General features: G+C 43.6%; 1 protein-coding gene across 1 annotated transcript in view; it reads right to left on the bottom strand.

Moving 5' to 3' along the window:
- Positions 1-2,466: 2,466 nt before the first annotated feature.
- The window catches only part of Mmp20 (matrix metallopeptidase 20), a 40,022-nt gene continuing 14,526 nt past the window's right edge, over positions 2,467-27,962 (bottom strand). The window contains exons 5-10 of the mRNA XM_041657791.1: positions 27,264-27,425; positions 26,104-26,245; positions 19,270-19,406; positions 17,555-17,711; positions 4,039-4,142; positions 2,467-2,567 (exon numbers count right to left, since the gene is read on the bottom strand). Of these exons, the coding sequence (XP_041513725.1) occupies positions 2,467-2,567; positions 4,039-4,142; positions 17,555-17,711; positions 19,270-19,406; positions 26,104-26,245; positions 27,264-27,425 (803 nt within the window). The remainder of the gene's footprint in view (positions 2,568-4,038; positions 4,143-17,554; positions 17,712-19,269; positions 19,407-26,103; positions 26,246-27,263; positions 27,426-27,962) is intronic.

Here is a 27,962-nt window from a genome sequence, read left to right as displayed (position 1 = left end):
ATATTTTAAGTCTCTAAATGTCCCCAGGCAGTCAAGAGCTATTCTTACTTATCTTGCAAGGGAGGAAATCAAGAAGAGATCAGAGAACTTGAACAACATCACACAGCAGAAAACAAGTCCTTGGTTTTTGAGTGCAGCCAGCCTGTCCCCAGAGCACATGCTTCCTTGCTTCCAGGAGCATCCCTGTTCACAGGGCAGCATCTGCAGGCTTCCTCTCCTGGGTACTGCTGTGCAGAAGGAAAGTGTCCGTCTCCTGCTCAGCACCAGCTCTCTTCAGTGCCACGTTTCATTGCTCTGTGCTTCTCGCCACAGCTCCCAAGTTGCAGGAATTTCATGGATCACCGCATCGCTTTGATCCCCTTGCTTATTTGCGTTTTTATAATATACCAACTTTATCAAGACAGAATTTATAAACACGTAATTCACTCATTTAAAATGTACAATTCGGCAGCTTTTGCATCATCACAGAATTGTACGACTATCACCACCAACTAGGACATTCCCAGTGACACCTGTCCCCTGCAGCTTGGCGTTCTGCTGCTTGACAAGCAATCACATATTTCCTGTCTCTATGGATTTTTCTATCATCAACATTTCACATAAACAAATTGTGCAATATGTGATCTTTTGTGTCTACCTTCTTACTTAGCATGATGTATTCAAATTCATACATATTACAGAGTGTCTCAGCACTCCATTCCTTTTATGGTTTTCTAAACATTCCATTATTCATACCTGCACCATGTGATGGACATATTTCCACTTTAGACTGTTGTGAATAATGCTGCCATGAACATCTGTGTTCAAGATTTTGTGTTTTAATTTCTCATAGTTATATACACAGTTGTGTAGTTGCTGGGCTTCTGTTTAACACTGTGAGGACCTGACACACTACTTTGCTGTTTGCTTGTTTTTTAAACAATTTATTTTATTTTTATTTATATGTATGTGTGTCAATATGCACCATATGTTCACGTACCCAAGGAGGCCACAGAGAGGATCAGAGCCCTAAACTAGAGCTAACAGATGGTAGTAAGTTGTCCAGATGGGTTCTGGAAGTTGAATTCAGGTCCTCTGCAAGAACAGCAAGCATTCTTAACCTCTGAGCCACCCCTCTAGCCTCCAGTTTTTTGCTTATTGATAGTAAGATGTTTGCAATAAAAATGAAACAGTTCTGCTTCTTAATAGGAGCACCTTGGACTGAGCAAAGACACCAAATGTTGTCCTCGATAGTCAACATCTGGCTGGCTATGCACTATGACTTTCAATAATAGAAACCTAATGGAATGCTTGCTGTAACTGTCATTAAATCTTTTAATGGATACATGAATCAAGTTTAATAAATGATGCTAACAACAGCTTATAGCTGTTATAACTGTAGGTCTTCTAAGCAACCTATAAAGTAAAATATCACTCAGTTTAAGAACTCCTAAATTGTAGATTTTCTCTAGACCAGTTCTAGAATTCTAGAGGCTAAAGTTTTAAAAACTATAAGACTGATAATCATAATCAGTTGTGAATTGGGTAGAGTTGAGAAGAAAAGGTTTAGTTTGGATAAAAAAGATAATAAAAACAAAACAAACAAACAAACAAACTCACTAAGTAGAAGGACAGAAAATTCCTATGTAGAAAACTGTTCAGAAGAAACAGGAGGATCAAAGACGTCTCCCCCTGGGGGCTGAGGCGCTACCAGGAAGAAGGAAATCGGTCAGATTGTGCTGTTTTCCTGGCTCCGTGTGCTTATGATATTATTGTTTACATTTTCTACAGGTACACAGAATCTGTTGCCAAATAAAGCATGATAAGGGCAAGTAAATGTTAACAGAAAAGAGAAATGAGGAACTGTTCTAATACAATATTTTTTATTGGGTTTGTTAAAAAGGTTCCCTGTTGCTGAGTGTCCAGCTGTTGGTAAGCATGAGAATTAATTTGAATGTTTGTGTACCAACCCCACTCCAGAGACCAGTGAGGGGACCAGCGAACAACTCAAACCAAGAAACAGACCTGATGCTGCGTTTTGGTAGTGACATCTTCAACACGTAAATAGGCACATTTATACTCATCATAGTGGACAATGGCCCTTTTTAAAGGATAATTCTATTTTGTGTGGTAACGACCTTTCTTAAAGAAAGAATTGTGTGAGTGTGTGCGTATGCAGTCTTTTTCCTATAAATAGAAACCAAACTGATCAATTTGCTTTAACACAGTAGGTTAAAAAAAAAAGTTTAACCAAAGGGTGTATTATTTGATTCTGAGTAAAGGTGGCTTAATTTCTCATCAGGATTCAAATTGGAAATGAATAATTAGGAAAAGCAATAGAATTGCTATTGTTTTCAAGGAACTTTAAATCACCCTTAGGGCTGAAGGCCGGGCAAGAGTGTCCAGGCTCTCTGCTTAGTCCATAATGTCCGGTCATCAGTTGCTCACAGTGATTTCCGTTCCTGTGAGGAGACTAACCCTGCAGATTTAGCAACCAATCCAGGAGCTGGATTTTACCACACTAACCACGTCTTCCTTCTCCGTGTCATACTTGAACGTTTTGGGTCCTGAAAAGAAGTAAATGTAGCCTAGAAGAGATAAGGTTGAAATCATGGTTACTGGAGATGGCTTGTGGGTCTCTGGGGGGAGGATTACAACTGCGGCTCTGAGGGGGTACCAGTGGGGAGCTGGGCTCCGTCACACGGCAGAGCTTGTCTCCTGTACAGCTCCAGCAACCTGACACCCCAACCTCTCAGGCCATTCCTCATTATGTCCTGTGCTCCATCAGGGTAAGGTCTTCACTTAGGGTATGAGATAAATCACCGTCATCATGTTTTATGATTTTGCTTAGTCATTTTGCCTTTGTCAAATGTCTAACTGGCCTTCAGGACCAGAAAAAGGCTCATCATGATATAGCCAACTGCCACATTTGTCCCCACTGTCTTAGGTCACTTCTGAACATCATTGTGAAGTCTAGGAACACCAGTCAATACTACAGCACAGACTGTCTTGTCTCCCAGTATTTCCATCTGCGTTACATAGATAGGCATTTTCCAAGGAGGCTCAACATTCCATGAGAATAAAGACCACATTTGCAGTCTTCTTACAATTTCTGAACATTGTCTGTTTCTGTGCTACATACTCAGGAAGAACATGATGGAAAGGAAGTAACTAGATTGATTTGATTTGTATATAATAGTTCATCTGACTTCTTTAGCTATGTGTGAGATTTCAGGAGTTGGGTAGTGGAAAGGTAATATCAGGAAGGCAGAGACTAACTACTGGACTCAAGCTACACTGTGGTGCTGTTGGCTTTGGAGAAAGGGTCTCACTACGTAGCTGACCTCAAACTCTTCATCTACCTGCTTCAGCCTCCCGAATGCTGGGATTACAGGCCAGAGCTGCACTTCTTGTGTTTCCACATGAGAAAGGGTCTCACACATCCCAGGCTTTCCTTGGACTTGCTATGTAGTGGAAGACTTGGAACTTCCCTTCCCCAAGTGCTGGGATTACAAGTCACATGCCTAGTTTATGTCAGCTGGAAACTGAACCCAGGGCTGTGCACAGGGTCAGGGTCAGGGTCAGGGTCAGGGTCAACTACATTTCCCAACTTAACACTACACTTTTAAACATATCTATTAGTAAAGGGAGAACCATCATTTTATTTTTGTTTATTTATTTATTTATTTTTGTGTGGTTTTTTTTGTTTTGTTTTGTTTTGTTTTTCGAGACAGGGTTTCTCTGTGGCTTTGGAGCCTGTCCTGGAACTAGCTCTTGTAGACCAGGCTGGTCTTGAACTCACAGAGATCCGCCTGCCTCTGCCTCCCAAGTGCTGGGATTAAGGGCGTGCGCCACCACCGCCTGCTGTTTATTTATTTTTTAATAGAGGACTTTAAGAAAATCCCCCTCTTGGTATGTAATTTGCTTATTTGAATTCATGAAATGACTTAGGACCCAAGTAAGAACCAGTGACTCCCATTGGAATCTATTTGCTATAAGTTAAAGCAGAACCCAGATTACTTGTAGTTTCCCAGGGACCACTGATATGGGAACACTTACCATTTAACTCCACAGCAGCGTCTACGTGGCCGCTCACTCCCGAAAACTCCTCTTCGGTGTTCTTTGGATAGTCTTTTTCCATTTTCTTTTTTCTTTCATCATAGCTGGAGGAGATATTATTTCACAAATAAGTTACTGTTGGTTACAGGTGACATTAAGGTGGCCAGGAACATTATCAGCCAGCTCTGATTTTGAATGTGTTTGAGATCTCTCTCTGTCTCTTTTGGATGAACAAATGAATGTGTGGCTTCTGTTGAGTTTGTTCTTTGAGGATTTCAAATATGCACATTTTCCATCTGCATCCTGGAGCCTGCACTTCGCTCACCCTTCCCATGCTTCCACGTTACCCCACTCTGGAGAACTAGTGGCCACTGATTCTGAGGGACAGGCAGCCATTGTATTTAGTTGTATACCCACTGAAGAGCCCACCAGGCTCTAAGACAGCTCCACACGATTGCCACACATGTGACTCTCTTCTCGTTCACATCACATCACTTGAATCTCATTGCCCTTTCCTGGAAAGAGAGTAGGATTCTAGCTCTGAAACGGTTAGCAGGTCTCTTTGAGACCTAAGCTGTAAAGGCCATGGCTGTGAGTCAGCCGCACTGTATGAGCTCAGCACAGGTGTGGATGGCTGCTCGGTGAGACTCCATTTCAAGCAGGAGAAAGTCCCTTCCTTACGAGCACAGAGCCCGAGCTGGGGCATTCCCATGTACATACCTCACCAGATAAAGTTTTTCCTTGGGCTACTGGGTAGTTTCCTGTGGTAGCTTATGCCCACTATCCCGTGAAATGTACCTCTGCCTTCATGGGACAGGGGAAAACAGCTGCCAAGATCTGAGGAGAAACTAAGCCTTCACAAGGAAGTGTTCACGGCGGTGAGACTGAGCTGTACTGCTCTCTGGAGTGCTATGGGCAGGGGGAGAGGCTAACACTCCCAGTGTATCAACAGACTATGATGTACTAGTATGCCTCTGAGACAGTTGATGTAGACGTAGGACAAGGTTCTGCATCACTGACACAGAGTAATGAAGAACGTTATCATCAAGTGACTGGCTGCTGCCGATTTCCATCATTGTTCACAAAGAAGGAAGCCATCGCTTAGAAAGGCGGAAAGAGTATAAGGTGGGAATAGAAGACGCCTCTGGCCAACCACCTTCCCAGTGTTGACAGGCTCCCCCTTTATGGCATGGTGATGTTCTTAAATTGTTGTGAAAATGTGGTGATGGTCTTGCCCTTTGTGGACAGATGTTTGGGGATTCCAGTGACAGAGTAGAGAGCATTGTGCCTAGGTAGATGGCTTTGGGTTTGGATTTTTGACCCTTATCATCTATACAAGCTGTAACTGAGGGAATACGAGACTATGCTTTGACCTGTAAGCCTTTGGCTGGAAAAGAGTCACCATGAGGATAAGACAGTTCACATGCATGAACTCAGTCCCCTCTGCCACTCTCCCTTCCTCAGATGGGAGCCACGACAAGCTCTAGCCGCAGTCACTGTGGTTTATTTTGATCCCAAGACTCTGACTTCTTCCACGAGTTCTAGCAGACTCTGTAATTTGATCTGGGATCCTACGTCTTCAATGAATTTAAGTCTTAATTTCTCTTTCTTTTGTCTTTCCTATTTTTTTGTTTCATGTTTAGTTTTCAATCTTTAAACCTATGTCAGCAGATCACATTTTGTACGAGGAAAGGGTCAAGTGGGGTGGACGGAGGGTGGGAGGTGGTGGAGTTGCTCCTGAGAGCCAGGTCAGGGACTTTGCCGACAGGATTACAGAAGAAGAACTTAGGTGCACAAGACGCACAGGCTTTCTGACTCAGTAAATTATGGTGAGATAAACTGAAGAAAGAGTATATCTGGACTCAAAGGATATGTGATACAGCTTTTGACACACCGCTTCCTAGCTGTGTTAGCTTAACATTTACCTTTACATTTTATTTATTTTTTAGTGTGTGTGCATGCGTATGTGCGTGTGTGTGCATGGGTGTGTATGTGCGTGTGTATAGATTAGAGGCCACCTTGAGGGGCTCTGTTTTCTCCCTCTACCATTTAGGTCTCTGGGAGTGAATGAGGGTCGTCAGGCACATGCCTTAACTGCTCTGCCATTTTGCTGACCACTAGTTGTGATAGGTTGAAACTCTCATTTAAACTCTAAACTGTAAACAAAGGCAATAGCACGTTCTTCTCAAGACTGTTGAGAAAGCACATGGAAGAGATAGAAGGAGGAAAACCTGAGATACTCTATAGTTCCTGCCATATGCTAAGCCAACAAAATGACTATTAGCTAAATTTGAATATTTATAGTAAACATTTCTATTGATAATCTGCTATGTGCTATGATATGTTAAAACTACTGCTCTATTTTCTCATGTCTAAAGTCTTGTCTATGAAACCCGGATACCAAATTATAAATAATTCTCTGCAAGTATGATTATTTCAATCACGAACATTTGCCCATCATTTAATGTGGATCAAAGGGCATAGCTGTGAATCATTGCCAATGACTTAGTGATGTCACAGTGCAGAGATATCAAATGTGTATTCTCAGATGGACCTTCACCTCCACATTTGTAACTGAAGACAAATGTTGGCAAAGAGCCAGGACATAACGCCGTACTTACAACATAGGCCTGTGGAGCGCTCCTGTTGGTGGCTTTGTTCTTCTGAGATAGGACTCCCCAGGCTCACCTTGAACTGGCCACTTCCTGCCTCCACCTCCCCAGTACTGAGGCCTGTGTCATGACATTCCACTATTTCTGGTATGTCTACAGCCAGTTTCTCTATGCTTTAATATACTCTCCCAAGAACCACATGTACCACATAATGTTCAATTGAAGGAATTTATCATATTTTATCTACCAGTTCAGCACTTGAAGGTAATTTGGGTTGTTCTCTCACTTGATTATTATGAGATGTTGCCATGATTACTTGTTATAGATTCTATTTCTTTTAGGAACGTGTCTGTGAGTACACATTGGGTCTGATTAGTTCTATTGATGTTTCTCTGGTATGGCAGACAGTCTTCCATTGCGGCCCCACTCACTCCCTGTCCTATCAGCAGCTGTATGAAGGTCCTGTCTTACTGCATTCCCACAGTGCTTGATAGGATTTGGCTTTTAGATTAGAGCTTCTAGTATGTATGAAGTGACATCTTTGGTTCACCTTTATCCAATGATGGGTGCCAGCCATCTGTCCATGTGTTATTTGGACATTTGAGCATACTTTTTTGAGAAATGTCTAGTAGACTCTCTTGTCATATTTTAACTGGATTGTATACCTTTCTAGTAATTGAACTAGATGACACAAGTCATTTACCAGACCTGTGACTTACATTTACACTCCTTATGATTTATCATACTTTATTTTAGTGTCCTTTGAGCAAAAACTTAATTTAATGAGGTCCAGTTTGTCTGATTTCTTTTTGTGTGTGTTTGTATCTAATCAGCCAATGTCAAATCCAAAGTAATGGAGCTTCTATTTTTTCTCTAAAAGTTTTTCTCATTTTAGCATTTATATGTAAGGTATTTAGCCACTTTTGACTTAATTTTATTCATGCTGCAAAGAGTCCATTCCCATGCTTCTGCGTGTGGCTCTTTACTTGGACCAAAGAATTCGTTGAGAAGTATTGCCACCCAACTGAACGTCCTTAGCAGCTTATGAGCTGACTTACCATAGCCATATGGTCAAATTCTAGGCTCCAAATTTTATCCCGTCGATGTATACGTCTGTCCTTATGACTCACACTTCTCTGTCTGAGGCTTCTTTGTGGTGGGTTTGGAAATCAGCAAGAATGGGCCGTATGCAAATTCTTTTCGTTCCTCTTCTCATTCCTCTTCTTCCTCCAATGGCTTAGCTATTCGGGGGCCTGTGAAATTCCCCGTGAAGTTCAGCTTGTCACTTTCTACAAAGCGAGCGACACTCTGATACTGTGCTCAAGCTGAAGATCACGAGGGCTTGCGGCTCACGGGCAGGAACACTTGAACACTTTTCCATTCGGAGCTTGTGTGTGATTGCTTTCATGGATAGCTCAGCATTTAGACTGCATGATTTTCAATATCTCCTTAGTTTATTTTTAAAAAATATTTTGTGTCTTCGATGCTATATTATGTAGTTATTTTACGTCCTTTCCATCCTCGCAAACTTGTTGAATGCATTTGTTAGTTCTAATGGTTTTGTTTTGAGTCTTAATTATGTTTTTCTATTAAAAGATAGTATCCTGCACAGAGAAAAATAGTTTGACTTTCTCCTCTGGCTTTCTTTCATTTGCTCTTGCCTCATTGCTCTGCTTGGTACTTCCTGAAAACACTGAAGGAGCGGGAAAGCGGGGATTTCATTTTGCCCCTGATCTTAGTGGGGGCAGCCGTCAGCCGTCATTGCTGAGCCTCATTCTAACTGTGAGGAAGTTTCTCTCTCTTCTGTTTCTATTACTGTCATGCTTCCTTTTCATCATAAAATGATGCTTGATTTCACCAAGCACCCTTTCTGCATCTAGTGAGACAATCACATGCTTTTTCGTATACTGAGCCGCATAAAACATAGTGCTATTTGATTTCTGGATATTAACATATTCTTACATTCCTATTAAAATCCCCTCTTCATCTTTGTGTGTAATTATTTTTAAGCACTTTCTGGGTTTCTAGGCAGTATTTTTTGGAGCTCCTTTGGATTCATATATGCAAATAAAATTATTTCTTTATTTCGTCATGACACCTTTGCCCAGTTCCTGTGTCAAGACCTGATGGCTTATACAGCCAACTGGTGTGGTGCTCTCTTCTATGTTTTGGAGAAGCTTGTGAAAATTTGGTCTTGATTTTTCTTTAAATATTTTGGAGAAAATCACTGGTGAATAAACCCTTCCAGAGAATTTCTAATGTTAGAAAATTATTGTCAGTATTATTTCAATTTTAAATATGTAGGGTAAATTTTTTTTATAAGAATTTGTAACTATTTTAAAAATTTATTTAAATTTAATCTAGCATTGTGTGTGCATATGTATGCGTTGCATGCATGTGTGTGTATGCATATGTGTGCACGCAGGTGTGTGCATTATAGATACCAAAGAACATTTTTAAGGAACAGTTGATCACCACAAAAACTGTCAGCTATTTTTATAAAGTTAAAGAAACTTGGTCAAGCACACGCACGTGGCAGTATGTCCAAATTCACACGATATATGTAGCTCTTCTGTGATAACAAGCACCAGGCCTGGCTAGTGACCTGTTAACATGCAGAGGCAAGTGTGAGCAAAATGAACAGGGTGTACGTGGTGAGCAGAACAGGAGATTCAAAATTATTAGTAATTCAAAAATATGGAAAGTTTTGCTATAGTTGCTTTGAACTAAATGCTTTCTTACTTAATAACATACTAGTTGGGCGTAGCAGCACATGCTTGTAGTCCTAGCAGTCAGGAGGCTGAGGCAGAAGGATTGCTGAGGGTTTGAGGCTAATGTGATCTGCATAGAGAGATACTGTCTAAAAAACACGACCTCCTATAAACAGAAAAAAAAAAACCATGTCCATAAACCACTTATCAGAAAGTAAAGTTACAAAAACATTGAAATCAATAAGTATAAAAATGATAGCTGTGTATTAACAGAACAATTGTAAGGACAAAAGCCATTTACCCCCAAAGGAGGAACAAATTATAGGGTTCAAGATTCACTCCATCAGTGGGATATGAGTATTTGTGTCTGTAGTCATAACACTGCCTCTGTAGTAAAGAGCAATGATTGATAGCTTGAAAAGAGAGAATGGATTGTAACTTCTCTGTATTCAGTAGGGAGGGGGAAAGCAGAGGACAGCACACCCGAATGGGGACTGTCTGATGTCTCACTCCAGAGGACAGCACACCCGAATGGGGACTGTCTGATGTCTCACTCCAGAGGAGAGCACACCCGAATGGGGACTGTCTGATGTCTAACTCCAGAGGACAGCACACCCGAATGGGGACTGTCTGATGTTTCCAGAGGACAGCACACCCGAATGGGGACTGTCTGATGTCTCTCTCCAGAGGACAGCACACCCGAATGGGGACTGTCTGACTGAAAACTCCAATCATAGAAAGTCCTCTCTGGTGTTTCCCTTAAAGTGTGAGGGTTGAACTCACGTGATAGGCAAATGGGCTCCCACTGAGCTACACCCCAGCTCAAAATGCCATTTCATATAGGAAATTATTTGCTATGCTTGAGTCACAAGGCGTTTGAATCGATATCCAATGATTGAAAAGTTACAAAGTCTCCTCTTAGATAAGATCAGACAAAATTCTCTATATTTAGAGATATGCTCAAATAACTTACAAATAACCATCATAATTAAATTTTCTTAATAAACGAAGCAAATTTCCTTTGACCATCCACGAGACACAATACTGGCATCTGGCAGGACCTAATCCCAACAGATGAACTCAACAGAAAGCTAACTGTCTCTGGGTTGAACAACACATTAGAAGTCAAAACTAAAAATGAAACAAAAGTTTGTATAACTTTTTAGTTAGACTAACAGTTGACAGATATTGTGGTAGTCTTTAGCTATTACAAAGGAACCAGGGGCTAGAGAGATGGCTCAGTGGTTAAGAGCTCTGGCTTCCCATCTAGAAGACCTGGGTTCCATTCCCAGTACCCACACAGGGGCCCACAACCACCTGTAACTCCAGTCTGAGAAGATCCTCTTCTGGCTTTCACAGACACTGCATGCATGTGGTACACAGACATAAAAGCAGGCAAAACAACCATATATAAAAATATAAATAAATAAATCTCAAAAAGAGAAAAAGAAGGAAGTGGCTGGGAATGGCGGCCAACACCTGTAGTGTCCGACTCGGCAGCAAAAGGCACTTGCCCCCCAGTGGCACGCTGAGCTCCATCGGTAGGACCCGTATGTGAGAAGGAGAAAGCTGCTCCTGCAGCTTTTCCTGCTCCTGTTCCTCTGATTTGAACAAGCACGCAATGGCATGCAAGCCTTCCCGCCAACAATTAAATAGATGAAAAACAAACAAACAAATAAATCTGTCGCTGGTAGACACCATGTAATTAGATCTTTTTTATTTTTAAATCTAATCTGATAATCACTGCTATGCTATGTATTATTGATGATATTGAAGAAGTTAGATTTACACCTGCTCTCTCATCTTCCATTTTCTATACATCACATATCCCTCCTTGCTGTTTTCTTTGTATTAGTGAGAATTTTCTAAAGCAGTATTTTAACTTACTATTTTCTTAAATTATTTCATTAGTGGTTACTCCTGGGTTTGCCATGTATATCTTTTTGCCATTGAGTTTCTGAGTTTTTTTTTTTTTTGACAGTTTCATGTGGGCCAGGCTTGCCTCAAATTTATTACACAGCTGTGGGTGACCTTACACACTGGTCCTCTTGCCCCCACTTTCCAAGAGCTGGGATTGCAGGCACACCGCATGATACCTTGTTCCATATGTGTGTTCATGTCAAAAGCTCAGCTTCTGCGGCCGCGGAGGTGGTTCACTTGGCAAAATGTTTGCTATGCAAGCCTGGGCATTCAAGTTCACTGCACAGCACTCATTCAAAAAGCTGGGCATGGTGGCACGAGGTAATTATCCCAGTGCTGGGAAGGTAGAGACAGAGCGTCCCTGGGCTCAGTGGCCAGCAAATCTGGTCTACTTAGCAAGTCCCAGCCCAGTAAGACTTAAGAAAATAAAAAGGTAGCTAGTATGAACAAGACCCCAGGCTGTCCTCCGGTGTCCACATGCACACCATGTCCCTGTGCTGGAACAAACGCACACACATGTATATATATGCACTCAAGGCTCAAAGTATCTTTGCTCCAGTAAGACAGAGATTTACTCTAAATTGCTTTATTTTTTTTCCTGTGATTTCGCAACACATATTGCAGGCTGTAACTAATCTTTATAACCACAATTTTGCATAATTGTATATTTTGAAATGATGCAAGTATTTATCTGCATTTTTTGTTACACTAGCCTTTCTGTCTCATCAACACTCTCTGTGAGTGTGTGTTATCACTTGGTGTCTGTTCCATTGCTCAGAACAGCTTTCTTCCACACAAGCAGTGATAATTCCATGTGTGCTAGCATGTGTATATGTTAATTAAACTGATTTCCAGGTCAGTTAAGAGAAGACAGAAGAGGAAGCACATTAATATTATTCTGTTGATTCATAATTACATTTTCTGTGCTGTGTGAACGTGTACTTGTGTGAGTGTGTGTGTATTATTTAGGATCGCTTGCCTTCAGCATAAAGTCATTCAATTATTTCTTGTAAGGCAAGTCAGCAAGTCACAAATTCTCTCAGACTTTGTTTCCTTGAGAATATTCTGTTTCTTTGTATGGATCTATTTTCCATCCCAAATCTCTTTTAAAGAAGCTTTCACTAAGCAGCTCTGGCTGACCTTGAACTCACAGAGATCCTTCTGCCTTTGCCTCCACACACTGGGACTAAAGGCATGCACCAGCTTGCCCAGCCTCTCTTTGTGTTTAAATGATAGCTTTGAGGCATGAGTTATTTCTTTGAACACTTTGAATAGGCTTTCTGTGGTTTGTGGTCTCGCTCCTTTGACTTCCAGGCATTCACAGTGCTGATAGAGTGATATTTCTATGTCACAAAACGCATCCAGATAACCTCTTATTTAAGGTATTTGACTATGCCGCACCCTTCTATAGAGTTGACAAGGATCATTGTGAAAAGTCAAGGCTCCTCCCCAACTGTTCTCCCCGCTTGTCTTGGACGGTGTCCCTCCTACCGCGTGGAATGAGTCACCTGTGGTTCCCCCCCTCGCAGCCTGTTCTTGTCTCAGTGCCTTACATCAGCTGCTCTCTGCCTGGAAGCCACCGGCTCCCCCCACTCCTGCCTGGGAAACTCCCACGCAGCTCTCACAGAGGGTGCAGCTATCACTTCCTCCAGGGACTCTTTCCTGATACCTTTGCTAGACCACCTGCTTCCTCTTTGATCTGGCTCTCTGAAAGCCACGCTGCCTCCCATGAGAGTGCTTTTGCACTTGAACTTCTGTTAATTATTTATCTATAGATAGATCTGTAGGATGATTTATGAGCACGTATCAAGTGACAGGCATCACACTTTTTTTTTTTTAATCTTTCTCAGTAACTCCGAAGTGAGTACAGTTTCTGGCTCTGTTCTGTAAACAAAGAGATGGAGAGCTAGCCTGATCATCGCTGGTTAGCTCCCTTGTTTATAAATACCTCGGGTTTGCTACCCTGCGGGTTAAACTCAGGACCTCAGCGTTGCTGGGACAGTGTTGCAAATTGATTAGGGCCTCACACTTGCTAGGAGAGCGCAGGGCACTGCTGGAACTCAAGGCTCAAAGTTGGCTCGGTAGTGCTGTGCGTCACTGCTGAGTTCTGTCCTGAGTTTAACCCGCGTAGCTGGAAACTGTGCCTTCCTTGGAGTATCAAGATTCCAGTAGCGAGTCTAGGACGTACTCATACCTCACAGCTAGGCTTAATGAAGTGTGGTCGTGATGAGTTGTTTTAAGACATTCATAAGTAACTAATTTTACTTAACTGCTCTCACTTTTCCCACTTACTATTTATTTCTCTATGGTAACTAAACAGGAAACCTTTAAATGAAAGCATTTCTGGGATTAGAGGGGCATCCAGAAAGGAGATGTGGGAAACGTGTCCTTTATGGCAGCGAGGAACCAGTTTACCGTATTGCCAGCCTGTGTCTGCACTGCCAGTGTGAAGGGAAAGAGGGCGGGATCTGTGCATGTGCAAATCACCCCACATAAACTGAGAAATCACTGATTATAACAAAGAATTATGGAGACAAGGGCACTTGCACCCCATGAGGACCCTAGACACCACCATCCTGTTGCCATTGGTGAATAAAGGAGAAGACTGAAGGGAGAAGTCAGCCGTCGACAACGGAAGAAAGAGAAACATCTGTCTGGCCCGCAGGGGCTGTTAGAAAGCGGAAGGGAAGGAGTAAAGGTAGCACGGCGTGTGAGAAACAGCCCTGCGTAGCCAAGCTTACTAAGTTATTAATTTAATATGTTCTATTGTTGGCACACACATTCTTGAGATGTGATCTGGTGATGTCAGGATGCCAACTTAGTCAAGTGCTCTTTGAGATTTCCCCTGAATTCTGTGTGTGCCACTTCCTGTAAGTCACTGCTGTGTGATAAGCCAAGGCCTGAACTGAGCAGCCCCAGCTAACCCTCAGTCCCCTATGGTGGAAATTCTTCAACCATTTTCTTGTGCACTTCGTTCACTAAATCAAACCCAAATCCTGAGAGCTCATGGAGTCTTTTCCCCACTAAGAGGCTTAATTTAATTTTAATTTTGTTTGTATCACAGCCTGCTTTAACATGGTGACTAAGACGGAGCCTGGCAAGTAAGCTCTTACCCATGGTCTGTGGGGATTCGAGAGATCTTGCTCCATGCCTTAAAACACGTGGCCTTCTGGGTATTTTAGTGTGGCCCCATGCTTGGCCTGAAACTTCATTTGTTTTTTTGCCTTCTTTTTCAAATTTTTCTTTTTACAAGAAGTATTGAATATGCTCCTACCTACAAGCCATCTCAAATCCTGAGGCAACCACAGGAATGGAAGCCACGTGTTTAGAATTTGGTTAGCTCAGTGTGTAAAGTCACTTCCTGCTGAGCCTGGTAACCTGAGCCCAGTCCCCAGGACCCCATGGCGGAAGGAAAGAACTGACCTCCACATGTGCACTGTGGCATGTGCCCTACCCCCTGTAGAAAATAAATAAAAATGTAACAAGATAAAACATATGGGGACAGAATATCTGAAGATACTTGGGTCCTGGTGACCACAGAGTTCCAGCTGGGGTTCTGCTCAAGCTGTTTGATGTATATTAAAAAAGCATTAGGTATCAGAATCCCAGTGATTTGGGGGTGGGGGCATCCCTGTCACCTGCAGCTGACATCACTTTCTAAGCAACGGAAGGGCTGGCGTGACAACTGTGCTGTGGGCATGAGGCTTTGCAAGGCTTTACCAACAGGGCTGCCAGTAGTTTTTTTCATTCTGGACTTAGTGCACACAGCAGAACATAAATATGTGGATTCCTGCCGTGCATACATGAGTCTGTGCTTCGGCAACGGCAGTAATTACAGTCTAACGCCAGGGCCGCCACAGTTTAACAGGAACTTCCTTTGATTTCCTCGTTGACTTCCTTGCTGCTCCGAGGGATACCAAGGTTAAATTAATCATTTGTTAATGACCACAGATGTAAAAGTGACTGCCTATAAGTTATAATGGGGGTTTACTATCGCTAAGATTTTCACTCTCTGCTGTCCAGATCCTGTCCCAGTGTCTGAACACATGGCAACGTCATGCCACCTAACTCCGTGGAAGGTGCCTTCCTTCCCTAAGAGGCAAAATGAGCTCATTAACATTTAAGTTAGTGTCCCAGATCAACTTGGTAAGGGGTTCTCCTAATCTAGATTACTGAACACTCTTGGCTTGCTAGACAGCTCAGCAGATAGAAGCACCTGCTGCTATGCCTGACACTAGTGTTAAATCCCTGAGACTCCCATGGTGGAAGGGGAGATGTGAACTGGAGAGCTATTCTCTGATCTGTACACAGTGCCATAGCATGTGCACCTCCTGAGAAACATAAATAGATAATAATACATAAAGGCACTTCCTTCATAGTCATGGAAATCCAGCTCGAAGGTGCGCTGCTGTTTCCGCTGATGGCATTGGAGATCATGAAACCAGAGATGCCTCCCCCCTCCCCCCCCGCCAATCCCTACCTCAGAGAGTCTGAGACTTCTGCCCTCAACACCCTCCATTCAGCGTCCTTCACCGAGTATTGTGGTGGGCCACAAACATGAAGACAGACTGCGTTAGTGCAGGTGAGCCCTTCAGTGAGATCAGGCCCTGAGCAATGAGGAACAGACTGAACAGTCTCCACATGTACTCCCCATCCCCGCTCATACAGGCATCTATCCATCTACTCGCTGGCCTTGTCAGCACAGAGCTGGTGGTAGAGAAAGCTTGTGGAACACACTCTAACGTGAAGACACTGATGTGTCCTTTGATGGATTTCAGGAGTATGTTTCAGATGGGAGGTTCTGAGAAAACAGGAGCTGGCATAGCGGTGTAAGCTGGACCTGCAGCCACAGTTCTCTCAGGAAGTATACAGTGATTTGAGCAACACTTCCAGGGCTCCCTGTCGACGAGAGGAGTCAGTAGGGTCCTCTGCTGTTTGGGTTTCATAAAATAATAATAATAAAATCCTCCTGAAATATGTGTTCACTAGTTACACTACTTTCTTTTATCCAGATTAAGAAGGAAAGTGTCAGTCAGGTGGGAAAAGATAAGAAAGAGGTTACTTTCTGTCAATTTCTTTTGAAAATGGTTGTTTAAGTGAGATAACATAAAATCATGCCAGACACAGAGGCATACACCTTTAATCCCAGCACTTGGGAGTCAGGGGCCAGAGGATCACTGAATTGGAGGCCAGCTTGGTTTATAGAGTGAGTTCTAGGACAGCCAGGGCTGCACACAGAAACCCTGTCTCAAGAAAGAAAGCAAACTAAAATGATAGATAGATAGATAGATAGATAGATAGATAGATAGGGATAGATGATAGTTGGACGGATGGACGGAGGGATGGATGGACGGATGGATATGGATAGATGATGGATAGATGATAGATGGATGGATATGGATAGATGATAGATGGATGGATGGATGGATGGATGGATGGATGGATGGATATGGGTAGATGGTAGATAAAGAACATAGAATGAGACAAAAGTTCTCTCTACCAAGCTGGGTGCTCCCCTTTCCTGATTTCCTTTAGAGCCCCACCATGGACACATGGTGTTTGTCACAGTTACCTGCTTAGAACCTGTTTTCACTTCTTGTTTGATGTTCATGGAAATGAGCAACAGCAAGGTGGGAACGGAAGCAGGGATGGTAGTGGGGGTGCTGAGGTGGTCTCTGTGGGTGCTTGGCAGAGAGCCTTAATCAGTTCCCAGAACCTTGGCCAGTAGATGTGGTGTGGTCCCATGTGCATTGACTGGATGCTGGGTCTGACCTCAGGCAGATCTGCTCACTGTGACCTTTGAAGGACAGCCATGAAGATTATACACGGCTTCCTTCATGCGAGAAGTCTTTATGTTCTAATTTGGATAGAAGACTTCTCTGAAGCCTTTCCTTTAAGAAAAGCTCTTTCCAAAGAGCACCACACTGTGACCACCTCTGTTGTGACCACCTCCATTTCTGCTTCAAATCATAAAGGTTTCTATGATCTTATGTAATGGTGGAATGAGGCATTTCTACATGGTAGTGATGAACCTGGAGACACCAGTTCCACTCTTTCAGCTCACTGGGGCCAAGTTAATGAATTCACTAAAATATTACAACGCTGGTCCTAAAGACAATCAGATGGTTGCCTATTGCTCTGTATCTTAAAGACTGCCCTTGGCCGAGAAGTCAAACAGCATGCTGTCAAGTTGCCTGTCGGAGGTTTTGCAAAAGATATTTTTTTTCCCTTCCCATCAGTTACATCTGAAGAAATGAAGGGGTAAAACCATACCTGTAGTATTCATCTCCCACAAAGAAGAGGGTCTTCTGGGGCTTCCTGAGGTAAACCGCAGCATCTATTCGCTGCACACGCCTTGGCAGCCCGAAGTCATAAATTGTCCGGGGAGGACCTTGCATCTGGAATCCTCGTGTGATCCAATAGTGCGGACCTGGAAGCAAAGGGTGGAGTCTGCAGAGATTCTGCTGCACTCATCAAGCCGTTTCACCGGTGAAGACACTGTGTTCTGGATCATAAGTGGGTGGGGTACATGTGGATATAGATATCTCCTTACTCTAGACTTCAGACTTCCCCAAGGCATGGCTACATTTATATCTTGAGAAATCTGTGTCTTCTTACACTTAGCACCTTTGTGTTTTCAGTACATTTTTTAAAAATACACTTCCCTCACCTTCATGTACCCACGAAGAACAGGAGAGAAGTGACATCCAATGAAGTTTTTCACTTAAGTTGACAACAGTCTTCTGTGTCAACAAAGCCACAGTCAGTGTGTTCCAGGTGACTTTGCTTGACCATCTACTGCTGAGACATATGTTCAAGATTGGTCTTTTTCGAATCACTTTGCAGATGAGAAATAAAATCTCGTGAAAGCTGGACAATGTCTCAACGTTATTCAAATAACGAAGGGTTGAAGCCAGAGATTGGATGCCTGTGGGTTTGTCTCCCTAAGTCACAGGAGTTGGTGTCCCACCAGCTGCTCTATGCATGACTTTGTAGCAAGGATTTCAAGGAATGTTAAAGGATCTCACTAGAGTGTGCCATGTTATTCTAAACCAGGAGGCCAGGGCCTGGTTGTAAGCCCCTAGTTCTGATCATGTAGCATGGTGCTGACTAAGCCCAAGGACTGGTGCTGAGGTGGTGTGGGAGGTCCTTCTGTCTATGTGGGGTTTTTTGTTTAACGAATAAAGAAACTGCCTTGGCCTGTTGATAGGGCAGAACTTGGTAGGTGGGGAAAACAACTGAATGCTGGGAGAAGGAAGGCAGAGAGAGAGAGAGAGAGAGAGAGAGAGAGAGAGAGAGAGAGAGAGAGAGAGAAGAGAGAGAGAGGTGTGTCATGAATGGAGCCACTGCCACCGGAGACAGAAGCACTAAAACTTTGCTGGTAGGCCATGACCTTGTGGGGATGTACAGATTAATACAGATGGGTTAGTTTAGGATATGAGTTTAGCTAAAAATACACTTAAGCTATTGGCCAAACAGTATTGCAAATAATATGGTTTTCTGAGTGGTCATTTCGGTTCTAGGTAACTGGGACAAACAAGCGGCCTGCTGCGACAGATTGGTGTAACCCAAAACAATCACACAGAAACCATGTTAATTAAATCACTGCTTAGCCCATCAGCTTTAATATCTTATTGGCTAACTCTTACATATTAATTTAACCCATTGCTATTAATCTGTGCATCACCACAAGGTCGTGGCCTACCAGCAAAGTTTCAGCAGTCTGTCTCCAGCTGCTCCATGGCTTCTCTCTAACTCCACCTTCCTCCTCCCATGCAGTTTCTTTATTGATTAACCAATAAAAGCAACACATAGATAGAAGGACCTCCCACACTGGGGTCTGCTGATAGTCACTGTCATTCCTGCCATGGCTACAACAGTGTGAGGGACATTTAGTGCCCGGCCTGAGAAGGAGCAGCTGAAACCTGCCCAAGAGCACTGAGTCACACAGGCATGGCACCAAGGCCTTGGCATTTCTCTGCAGATACCTTTGAAGAAGAAAGCAAGGCCTCGCTCAGGCACTTCATAAGCTGCATCCACGTTGGACATGAGCTGGGGGAAGGAGCTGGTGATGGTGTTGGGCCGAATTCCTGCTGCCAAGTGCACCTGTCTTCTCCAGAAAATCCTATTGGGTGGGCCAGAAGAAATCAACATCAAGGATTGGTTGAGATCTTAGATTGCGGAGACTGAAATGGTACTAAAACCATTGGCAGAGAACATTGTGAAATCCCCATTGCCCTTTGCCGTGATTTAGAGTATAACACATTATATTACTTCTACTACTGCTACTATCACTATTATTATTTTTGAAACAGGGTCTCATGAATCCCACCCAGGCTGGTCTCAAACTCATCAAGGATGACTTGGAATTTCCAGAGCTTGGGTTTCCACCTCCTGTGTGCTGTGTTCCTGGGGTTTGCTGTCATGTCTGGTTTTCATCTTTTAACCTTTTAAACAATTTCTTCTTTCTGATTGTATTAGGACCTCTGAGACTTCACTTCACTTATGTGAGGGTGTTCAGAACATAGATGGTAGAGCATGGGTATTCATGGAACACATACCCTTTACCCCCAAAGATCATTACACACCAGTTTCTCTTTCGTATTCCATTCTGGTGTTTCCAGAACTAAAATCTCCAAAATAAACTGGAAAATGAACAAATGACTGGGAAAACCTAAAGACTACTTTTCATCGGAAGCAATGGGACTCAGACAGCAACTGCCGTGCACAGAGAGCAGTGCTAAGGGCAGGCAGCTAAGTGTGGCTCAGGGCTCTCCCGGGTGTCAGAACTGGCTATTCAGATACTGTGAGGACTAACCTGGAGCACAGTAGCCACTCTGATTCTAATATCTGTGCCCTCGGCGACACAGGATTCGAATGTCTGCTGACAATGTTGGTTATCACAGCCAAGGCTGGGGAGTGCTCTCAGAATTTGGAGTAGCTAACGGAAGAGACAGCATGGCTCACAGTATCAGTGGCTCCAAAGACAGGAAATGCTATTTCAATAGTTCCGTTACAATGTGCACATTCCGCGCGGTGCTATAGTCTATATAGTGCTATCTATTAAATGTAAATTATCACAAACGCTCTTCATTAACCAGTGGATGAAGAAAACTTATGTTTGGTAGACAAGAAAGCAATAGAACATCAATTCAGCATATTAAAGCAAAAGATGAATTAAAATTGAATAAAGAATTTAAAATGGAACTTTCTTCAATCTAGAGACTTGTTGGCAAAAGACAGGTTAGGACACACAGGAACTATGTAATGCAGCAGACAGATGTCAACATCCATAATCTAATCTTTGATAAGGAAGGGAAAATAGTAGAACGTGATATCACCAACCAGCTGATATTTATTACCGCACTATTTATCTTTGTGTACCTGGTGGTTGCCATAATCAAGATCCAATGAACATTTGTCAGCTGATGCCAGAGGGTTGAGCAGAATATAATTGATCAATGAATTTTATAGCTTATGAAATGTACATTTCCTGTTACTAGAACTCTAATTCATTAAATATGGTATTAACGTACTGCTAGCCTCCTCCCTGGCCTTTTCTCTGTTCCTGTTCTGGAACACTGGGGCAGGCAGGATCACGTCTCACTCATATTTTTATCCTGGGGCATCTCATCCTTTTGGCTTACCCTTTTTTTCTCCCTGGGAATTGTATTCTGGATCTTGCTAAGTCACAGAACTACCTTCCAGGCTGAATGTTTCTTTCTTAAAATTTCTGCCACGTATGACCCATCTTATTTCCGAGAAAGATATAAGCAAACCAGGTATATAGGCATATAAAATAGCTATACAAACTAATCATTTACTGATGATAAATCATAAAGAATTTATCTTAATTTTTGGCATACACATAAATTTTTGTTTTATCACTAATTAATGATTAAGACAGATTTGCTTCCAATTGAAATGCTTGCTTGCCTAACATAGGAACATCCCAAAGATACATTGGGTTGATCTTTCCTTCCATAGAAGGGATGACTTTAGGAACATGATAAAAATCATTGCTTTCCATACAGTATTATAAAAGCAGAAAATGTTGTATGTATCACAATAACACATAATTTCAACAGTCTGATACGGCAGTGAGGTACTGTGCTGTGTCCATCGGCATGGCATGCTGAGATACCACGCCCAGTGTAAACTATGCATATTGTGGGTACAGAACCAAGGCTGGGTGATTACACAATGTAATATGGATGAGGGCTGCTGGACACACCTGGGATTCACTAGACATTTCATTTTTTCTTTTTTTTTAATATTTATTTATTTATTATGTACACAGTATTCTGTCTGTGTGTATGTCTACAGGCCAGAAGAGGGCACCAGACTTTATTACAGATGGTTGTGAGCCACCATGTGGTTGCCGGGAATTGAACTCAGGACCTTTGGAAGAGCAGGCAATGCTCTTAACCACTGAGCCATCTCTCCAGCCCCCACATTTCATTTTTTCTAAATTTTTGGTCATTGTTCAGGAAGTCTGTACTGTTGCCCCCCTCATGGAGTTGGAACACTGTGACCATCTTTGTCAAACCTGCCTAGACAGACCCATGTTCTTCCCTTTCAGAAGTCATGGAGCCCAGCACAGCTGCACCCATCTCTTGTCTCTCACCCACATTAGCCCCACACCCTCCTGAGTCTGCTTCTCTGGTACCCTTATCTGGGAAGAGGAGGAAGAGGTGCCTTTCCCCTCTTTTGGATGCTCTTTTGGGGTCAGGCGGTGTGGTACAAATAGAGGAACAGTACACAGAAGACATGCAGACATGGCCTGCCAGCATCCTTGGGAACAAATCAGGAAAAGTTAGGTAACTAAGTAACCTCCGAGGAGGTAGGTGATGGCTGAAAATCTCTAGTCGCAATAACAAAGTGCAGTAGGGGACTTAGCTGAGCAGGAGGGGAATAAAGTGAAGACTCCATCCTGGAGGCGTGGTAAGCTTTGGGGAGCTCATTCCTACTCCTTGCTAGACTGGAGCCATGGCCTAATAAAAGACACTCGAAAGAACAAAATCCAAGGAGAAGGGAGTTAAAAGTTGTGGACCGGCAGAGGAAAGGGAGGCACTAGGGAAACACTCTTCTCGGCATTCAACAAGAGTGGTTGAATGATGCCATTTTAAAATGATGGTCTAGCCACTCCTGGAAGCACACATCCTTGGGCTGCAGAGCACTTGCCACTGGAGTGTATGAGAACCTTGGCCTGCTGGATACCTCTGGATAACCAGGAAGACAGTTTTAGCGAGAGCAAATGACATCCAGTCTGGTCAGAGCTGAGATGTGACTAGTACTCAGCCCATCGTGGGAAGGAGTGCCCAGGGATGGGACCAGAATTCTCAGACCTGCGGAAAGCTGTCCAGAAGCGTGAACAGCATCTGCCATCAGACCTGGGGAACCCAAGAGCTGGGATGGTTTTTAGAGTATCCCATTGTATCTCTGTACCTCATTTCCTTTTCTTTCCACCTCTAGACAGGGCTGCCTCATCTTCCTAGACCTTGCCTTCTAGTTCTCCTTCGGTCTCTTCTCTACCGCCGGCCCCACCCTGCTTTTTTCCTACCTACTCTCTAATTGGTTTCTTCGTCCACACAGTATTATTAGTGCTCCTTTGCTTCCTGAAACGACTGGCGTTGAAGGAGCAGCTGCATCTTAATTGACCTTTACTGCACTTTCAAAGTCAGGTTACCTTTTGATGATGATTGTTCTGCAGACAGCAGCTCACCCCAGAACAGTCCTGGGATTGAGCCTGATGTGCAAAGTGTATGGGTGGAAGGTCTAGACACTAAGCTAGACACCCCGTCTAGGAGAGAAAAGTGATAGCTTCACCCCTGTTACAATAAGCCCCTCTTAAACATTGCAAACATGTCCCCTAAAAGAATAAGGGGGTCTTGGGATCTTGGGGGTGGGGTGGGATGGGGGTAAGGGGAGATGGGGAGAGAAAAGTGAGAAGGGGAGGATGGGGGGAACTTGGGGAAAAAGGAGGATTGGGATAAAGGAAGGTTGGATAGGGGAGCACGGAAGCACAATTCTTAGTTAAGGGAGCCACCTTAGGGTTGGCAAGAGACTTGAACCTAGAGTGGCTCCCAGGAACCCAAGCCGATGTCCCCAGTTAGTTCCTTGGGCAACTGAGGATAGGGAACCTGAAATGACCCTATCCTATAGCAATACTGACGAATATCTTGCATATCACCATAGAACCTTCATCTGGTGATGGATGGAGATAGAGACAGAGACCCACACTGGAGCACCGGACTGAGCTCCCAAGATCCCAATGAGGAGCAGAAGGAGGGAGAAGATGAGCAAGGAAGTCAGGACCACGAGGGGTGCACCCACCCACTGAGACAGTGGGGCTGATCTATTGGGAGCTCACCAAGGCCAGCTGGACTGTGACTGAAAAAGCATGGGATAAAACCAGACTCTCTGAACATGGTGAACAATGAGGGCTGCTGAGAAGCCAAGGACAATGGCACAGGGTTTTGATCCTACTACATGTTCTGGCTTTGTGGGAGCCTAGCCAGTTTGGATGTTCACCTTCCTAGACATGGACGGAGGGGGGAGGACCTTGGACTTTCCACAGGGCAGGGAACCCTGACTGCTCTTTGGACTGGAGAGGGAGGGGGAGAGGAGTGGGGGGAGGGGGAGAAGGGTGGGAGGAGGGGGAGGGAAATGGGAGGCTGGGAGGAGGTGGAAACTTTTTTTTTCTTTTTGTCAATAAAAAATTTAAAATAAAAAAGAATAAAGGGGTCTTAAAAAAGAAAGTGCTCTATGAACCTGAAGGCACTTATGATTATTTATATAAAATTTTTAAAGACATGTTTTATTCTACAACGTTTTAATTATTAATTGACACTATACAAAATTTGAAAGGTTTACATGGTCTGAAGAGAAGGGTATTACTATGGAAGTTTTCAGCACAATGTTTACCAGTAGTTTCCTTCGAAACTTGTTCCTGAAAGCTTTGAGTTACGTACCAGCACATCTGTGGACGAGAAGGTGTTCATTTGGGGGTTTATTAGTCACTTGCTTCAGAGGCCCCCCAGTCAACCATGCATTCATTGTTTAGTTCACAGAAGCTGTGAGTGGACTTATAACTGCAGGCGTGGGAGTGGCGTGGGTTAGGAAGTCAGGAGTTGGCTTCGGAGGTCTAACAGTCTACACCCATGAGAGGAGCAGGGCATGCAGCCTCATAAGCCAAGACTCATGAAGAGAAGGCAGGGCCCATCCTCAGACAGGAGAGAGAGCTCGGCAGTGACAGAGTCAGTGGTCTTGGCTCACCAACTGTCTTTTTGTCTGGATTCTTAAGACATCAAAACTAGTCTAAGCTAGCTCCTCACCACCTGCTTTCCTCCATCCCTCACCCCTACCCATAGCTCTCCTGTACACCTTCTCAGTCCTGCCCAAACCCTTACGCCTGCACATGGCTCTCCTCCTGAACACACCCTTACATCTGCACACACCCTCACCCCTGCACACACCCTCACCCCTGCACATGGCTCTCCTCCTGTACACATCCTCACTCCTGCAAATGGCTTTCTTCCTGTACACATCCTCACCCCTGCACACTCGTGCACACGCCCTCACCCCTGCACATGATTCTCCTCCTGTACACATCCCCACTCCTGCACACGACTCTCCTCATGTATACATCCTCACCCCTGCACACATCCTCACTTCCGCACACAGCTCTCCTGCTGTACACATCCCCACTCCTGTTCATAGCTCTCCTCCTGAGCACGTCCTCACTCCTGCACACGGCTCTGCCTTCTGAGCTGTCTTGTAATGATGAAAAAATAAATTGGAACAGTTTTCAGTATTCTAGGTTGGTCTCAAAATCCATTATATATAGCCAAGGATAACCTTGAATTTTTGATCTTCCTGTCTCTACCTCCTGGGCTGGAGTTACAGGTGTTTACCATCCTGCCTAGTTTACAAGGTACCAGAGATTAAATCCAGGGCCCTGTGTATGGTATGAAAACACTCTACACCCTGAGCTATGTCCCTGCCCTTGCAATGCTTTTTGAATGTTTTTTCTCATGAGGTGTGCCAAGGCAGACCTACTTCTGCAATGTTTGACAGTATGATAGTACTTCATACCCAAGTACTCAATTGGACACCTTTCCCAATGAAGACAAAGTTACATACATGTTCCTGGGGTCCTCTCTATATTTTATTACTATTAAATTTCCTCTTCAGTAAAGGAAAGAATATGGGTGAATGTTGCTATGTTTCTATTTTCCTTCATGGAGTCACGGAGACCTCATGAGGGCAATTGTGAAACTCTCTCAGTAGTCAGAGTAAGGGGACAGAAGACAGCCGACTGACACTGAAAACCCTGGAGGCCTGGGGAATGGGGCATTTAGGAAGAGCTTTTCGTTAGAAATACCCACCTGTGTGTGTAGCATTTGATCACCCATGCATGCATGCGTCCACCCACCTACCATCTACGCATTTACCAGTCTGCTCAACTGTCCAACTAGCTAATTGTCATTCACAGATAAAGAGCCTTTTACTGTTCCTCTCACTAGACACATACCAACAAACAGTAGCCCACTACACCTGGACTGTTGCCTGGGAGACAAGCTGCTGCCTTTGGGGATTCTAATCTTTATCATGAAAGCAGTTAGAACAAAGATGGCACTATTAGGAACACACTCAGCAAAGCATCCAGACCTCAGCCAGTCTTCATTCACAGCGGCTGTGCATCCCAGACCCCACTGCCTGGCCTACTTCCCATCAATGTAGCATGTCTGCGTGGTCTTCAGTCAGTGAGACAACAACATTGGTTGGCGTGGCTGAGGCCGGGGAAGTCTTGGGCTCACCTGTCCTTGAAGAGCAGAAGCTCCTTTCCCAGCATCGTCACAGCGTCAAAGGATGAGCTGGAGTCACAGAGGTCAGGGAGGGATGGCTTGTGAGGCGGGATATGGGGCATGGTGGGCTTTCCTGGGAATGTCTTCCGGGGTCCTAGGATTCAAAGTGTAAAACAATGCCAGCAACTCAGAGCATGTCCACTTCTACTCTTGAGAACTTTAGAATACCATAAGGAAATGGCTGCCAATGGCAGGCAGACCTGGGTTTGAGTCTCAGCATCTCTACCTGTTAGTTGTGTGACATAAAACAATTTAACTTCCTACAGCCTTGGTTACATCAGTTGTAAATTGGGAGTGCTACCAGCAGAACCTACCTATGAATATTGTGTAAAACTTAAGTAATACCTGAAAATACCAGCAGCTGAGGACTCCTGGAAAGCCAGTTTGCCATGGGCGTGGACTTTGGTGTCTTTGCTCCGGTACACAGGCGGTACAATTTGGATTTAGTGCATTATAAAAACCAAAGATGGCACGGAGTTGGTAGCAGGGTTTGGAAGCCCGTGTGTGTATGGGATGAGTTGGGGCGGTATGGGAAGTGACTAGAATCAAAAAACATTGTACACTTATGTGAAATTCTCAGAGAATTAATGAAAATAGTCCGTAAGAAGATGTTGCTATTTTTTACTGTTATGCACAACCAAATGGTAGCTAAAGATGCCTTAAGATCCCTGCTACCTTTTACTTCAATGAAATTAGAGTTTATACAAACTTGCCATGAAAAGGACATAAATGACAAGTGTAAGCAGGTATCATACTCCACAGATTATCTATATGGTTGAGTGATAGAGTTATTAGCATCATTATCACTATTTTTGGGAGCTAAGACCCCTTATCTGTCAATGTGTGTGTGTGTTTGTATAAACTATAAACTATAATCACCACCTTCCATCTTCCAATGCATAATTTTTTGCTTTGGAAAATAGGAAATGGACCATTTTCCTTGGCTTTTTAGAGCCAGGATACTCTGGAGGAAAGACAAGACAGCAGTGCTTTCTCTGGTGCACACACTCTTTATAGGCAGATGTGGCTCTAGCTTCATCTCTGTTGATGCAGCTAAGTCCTGGGAAATTGTACTCTCTAACCAGGGGTGAGAGGTAGTGAAGAAATCATACCATATAGTGCTTGAATTCCTTTCACGTCGTCCTTAGGGAGATGGAACCTATAGGGGTTCTGGTACTTGTAAGTTGGGTACATAAGTGCTGACGGGTCTGTGGAGTGGCCCAGGCCTAGAGCATGGCCAAATTCGTGAGCAGCGACGGTGAATAAATTGAACCCTAAACAGCAAGAGAGAGAGAGAGAGAGAGAGAGCAAGGGCGTCAACACAGTTGTGTTTCCTCAGCTTGTCCCAGGAGAATTTGTGCCACATCACAGCTAGCTCTCCTTTCATAATGGGACTCAAAGGTTGGGAGACAAGTCTAGTACTTGGCTTTCCTGTCTTTAGTCTCTTTTGGTTCCTTCACCCTTTGGGGGAAGGGGGGCAGAGGGAAATGTAAAACAGTCCATTCTCCCATTGCCAGCAATGTGTGATAGTGGATAACAAAGGGTCTGGCAGTTAGGAGCGGTGATGAAATTTGCAGTAGTGTACAGCATTGGATTTTAAGTCCTAGAGTCACCTTCTGTTACAGCCTACCCCCTTTTATACTATAAATTGGTTATATGAAAAAAATCACTGGATAGAAATGGAATGTAGTCCAATGCAATCAAATTATCTTCTGCTATAAGGAAATTGGGCTCACACACCAAGCTGAATTCAGTTATAGGAAGGTTAGCTTTCGGCTCTAAAATGCGTCTGTTTTCACACAGCTCAGTGG

This window comes from Microtus oregoni, unplaced genomic scaffold (genome assembly GCF_018167655.1).
Source record: "Microtus oregoni isolate MIOR12 unplaced genomic scaffold, Mior012 000008F_ref0000371, whole genome shotgun sequence".
NCBI lineage: Eukaryota > Metazoa > Chordata > Mammalia > Rodentia > Cricetidae > Microtus > Microtus oregoni.
The sequence above is the reverse complement of the archived record's forward strand: the minus strand, read 5'-3'. Positions and strand labels throughout refer to the sequence as shown.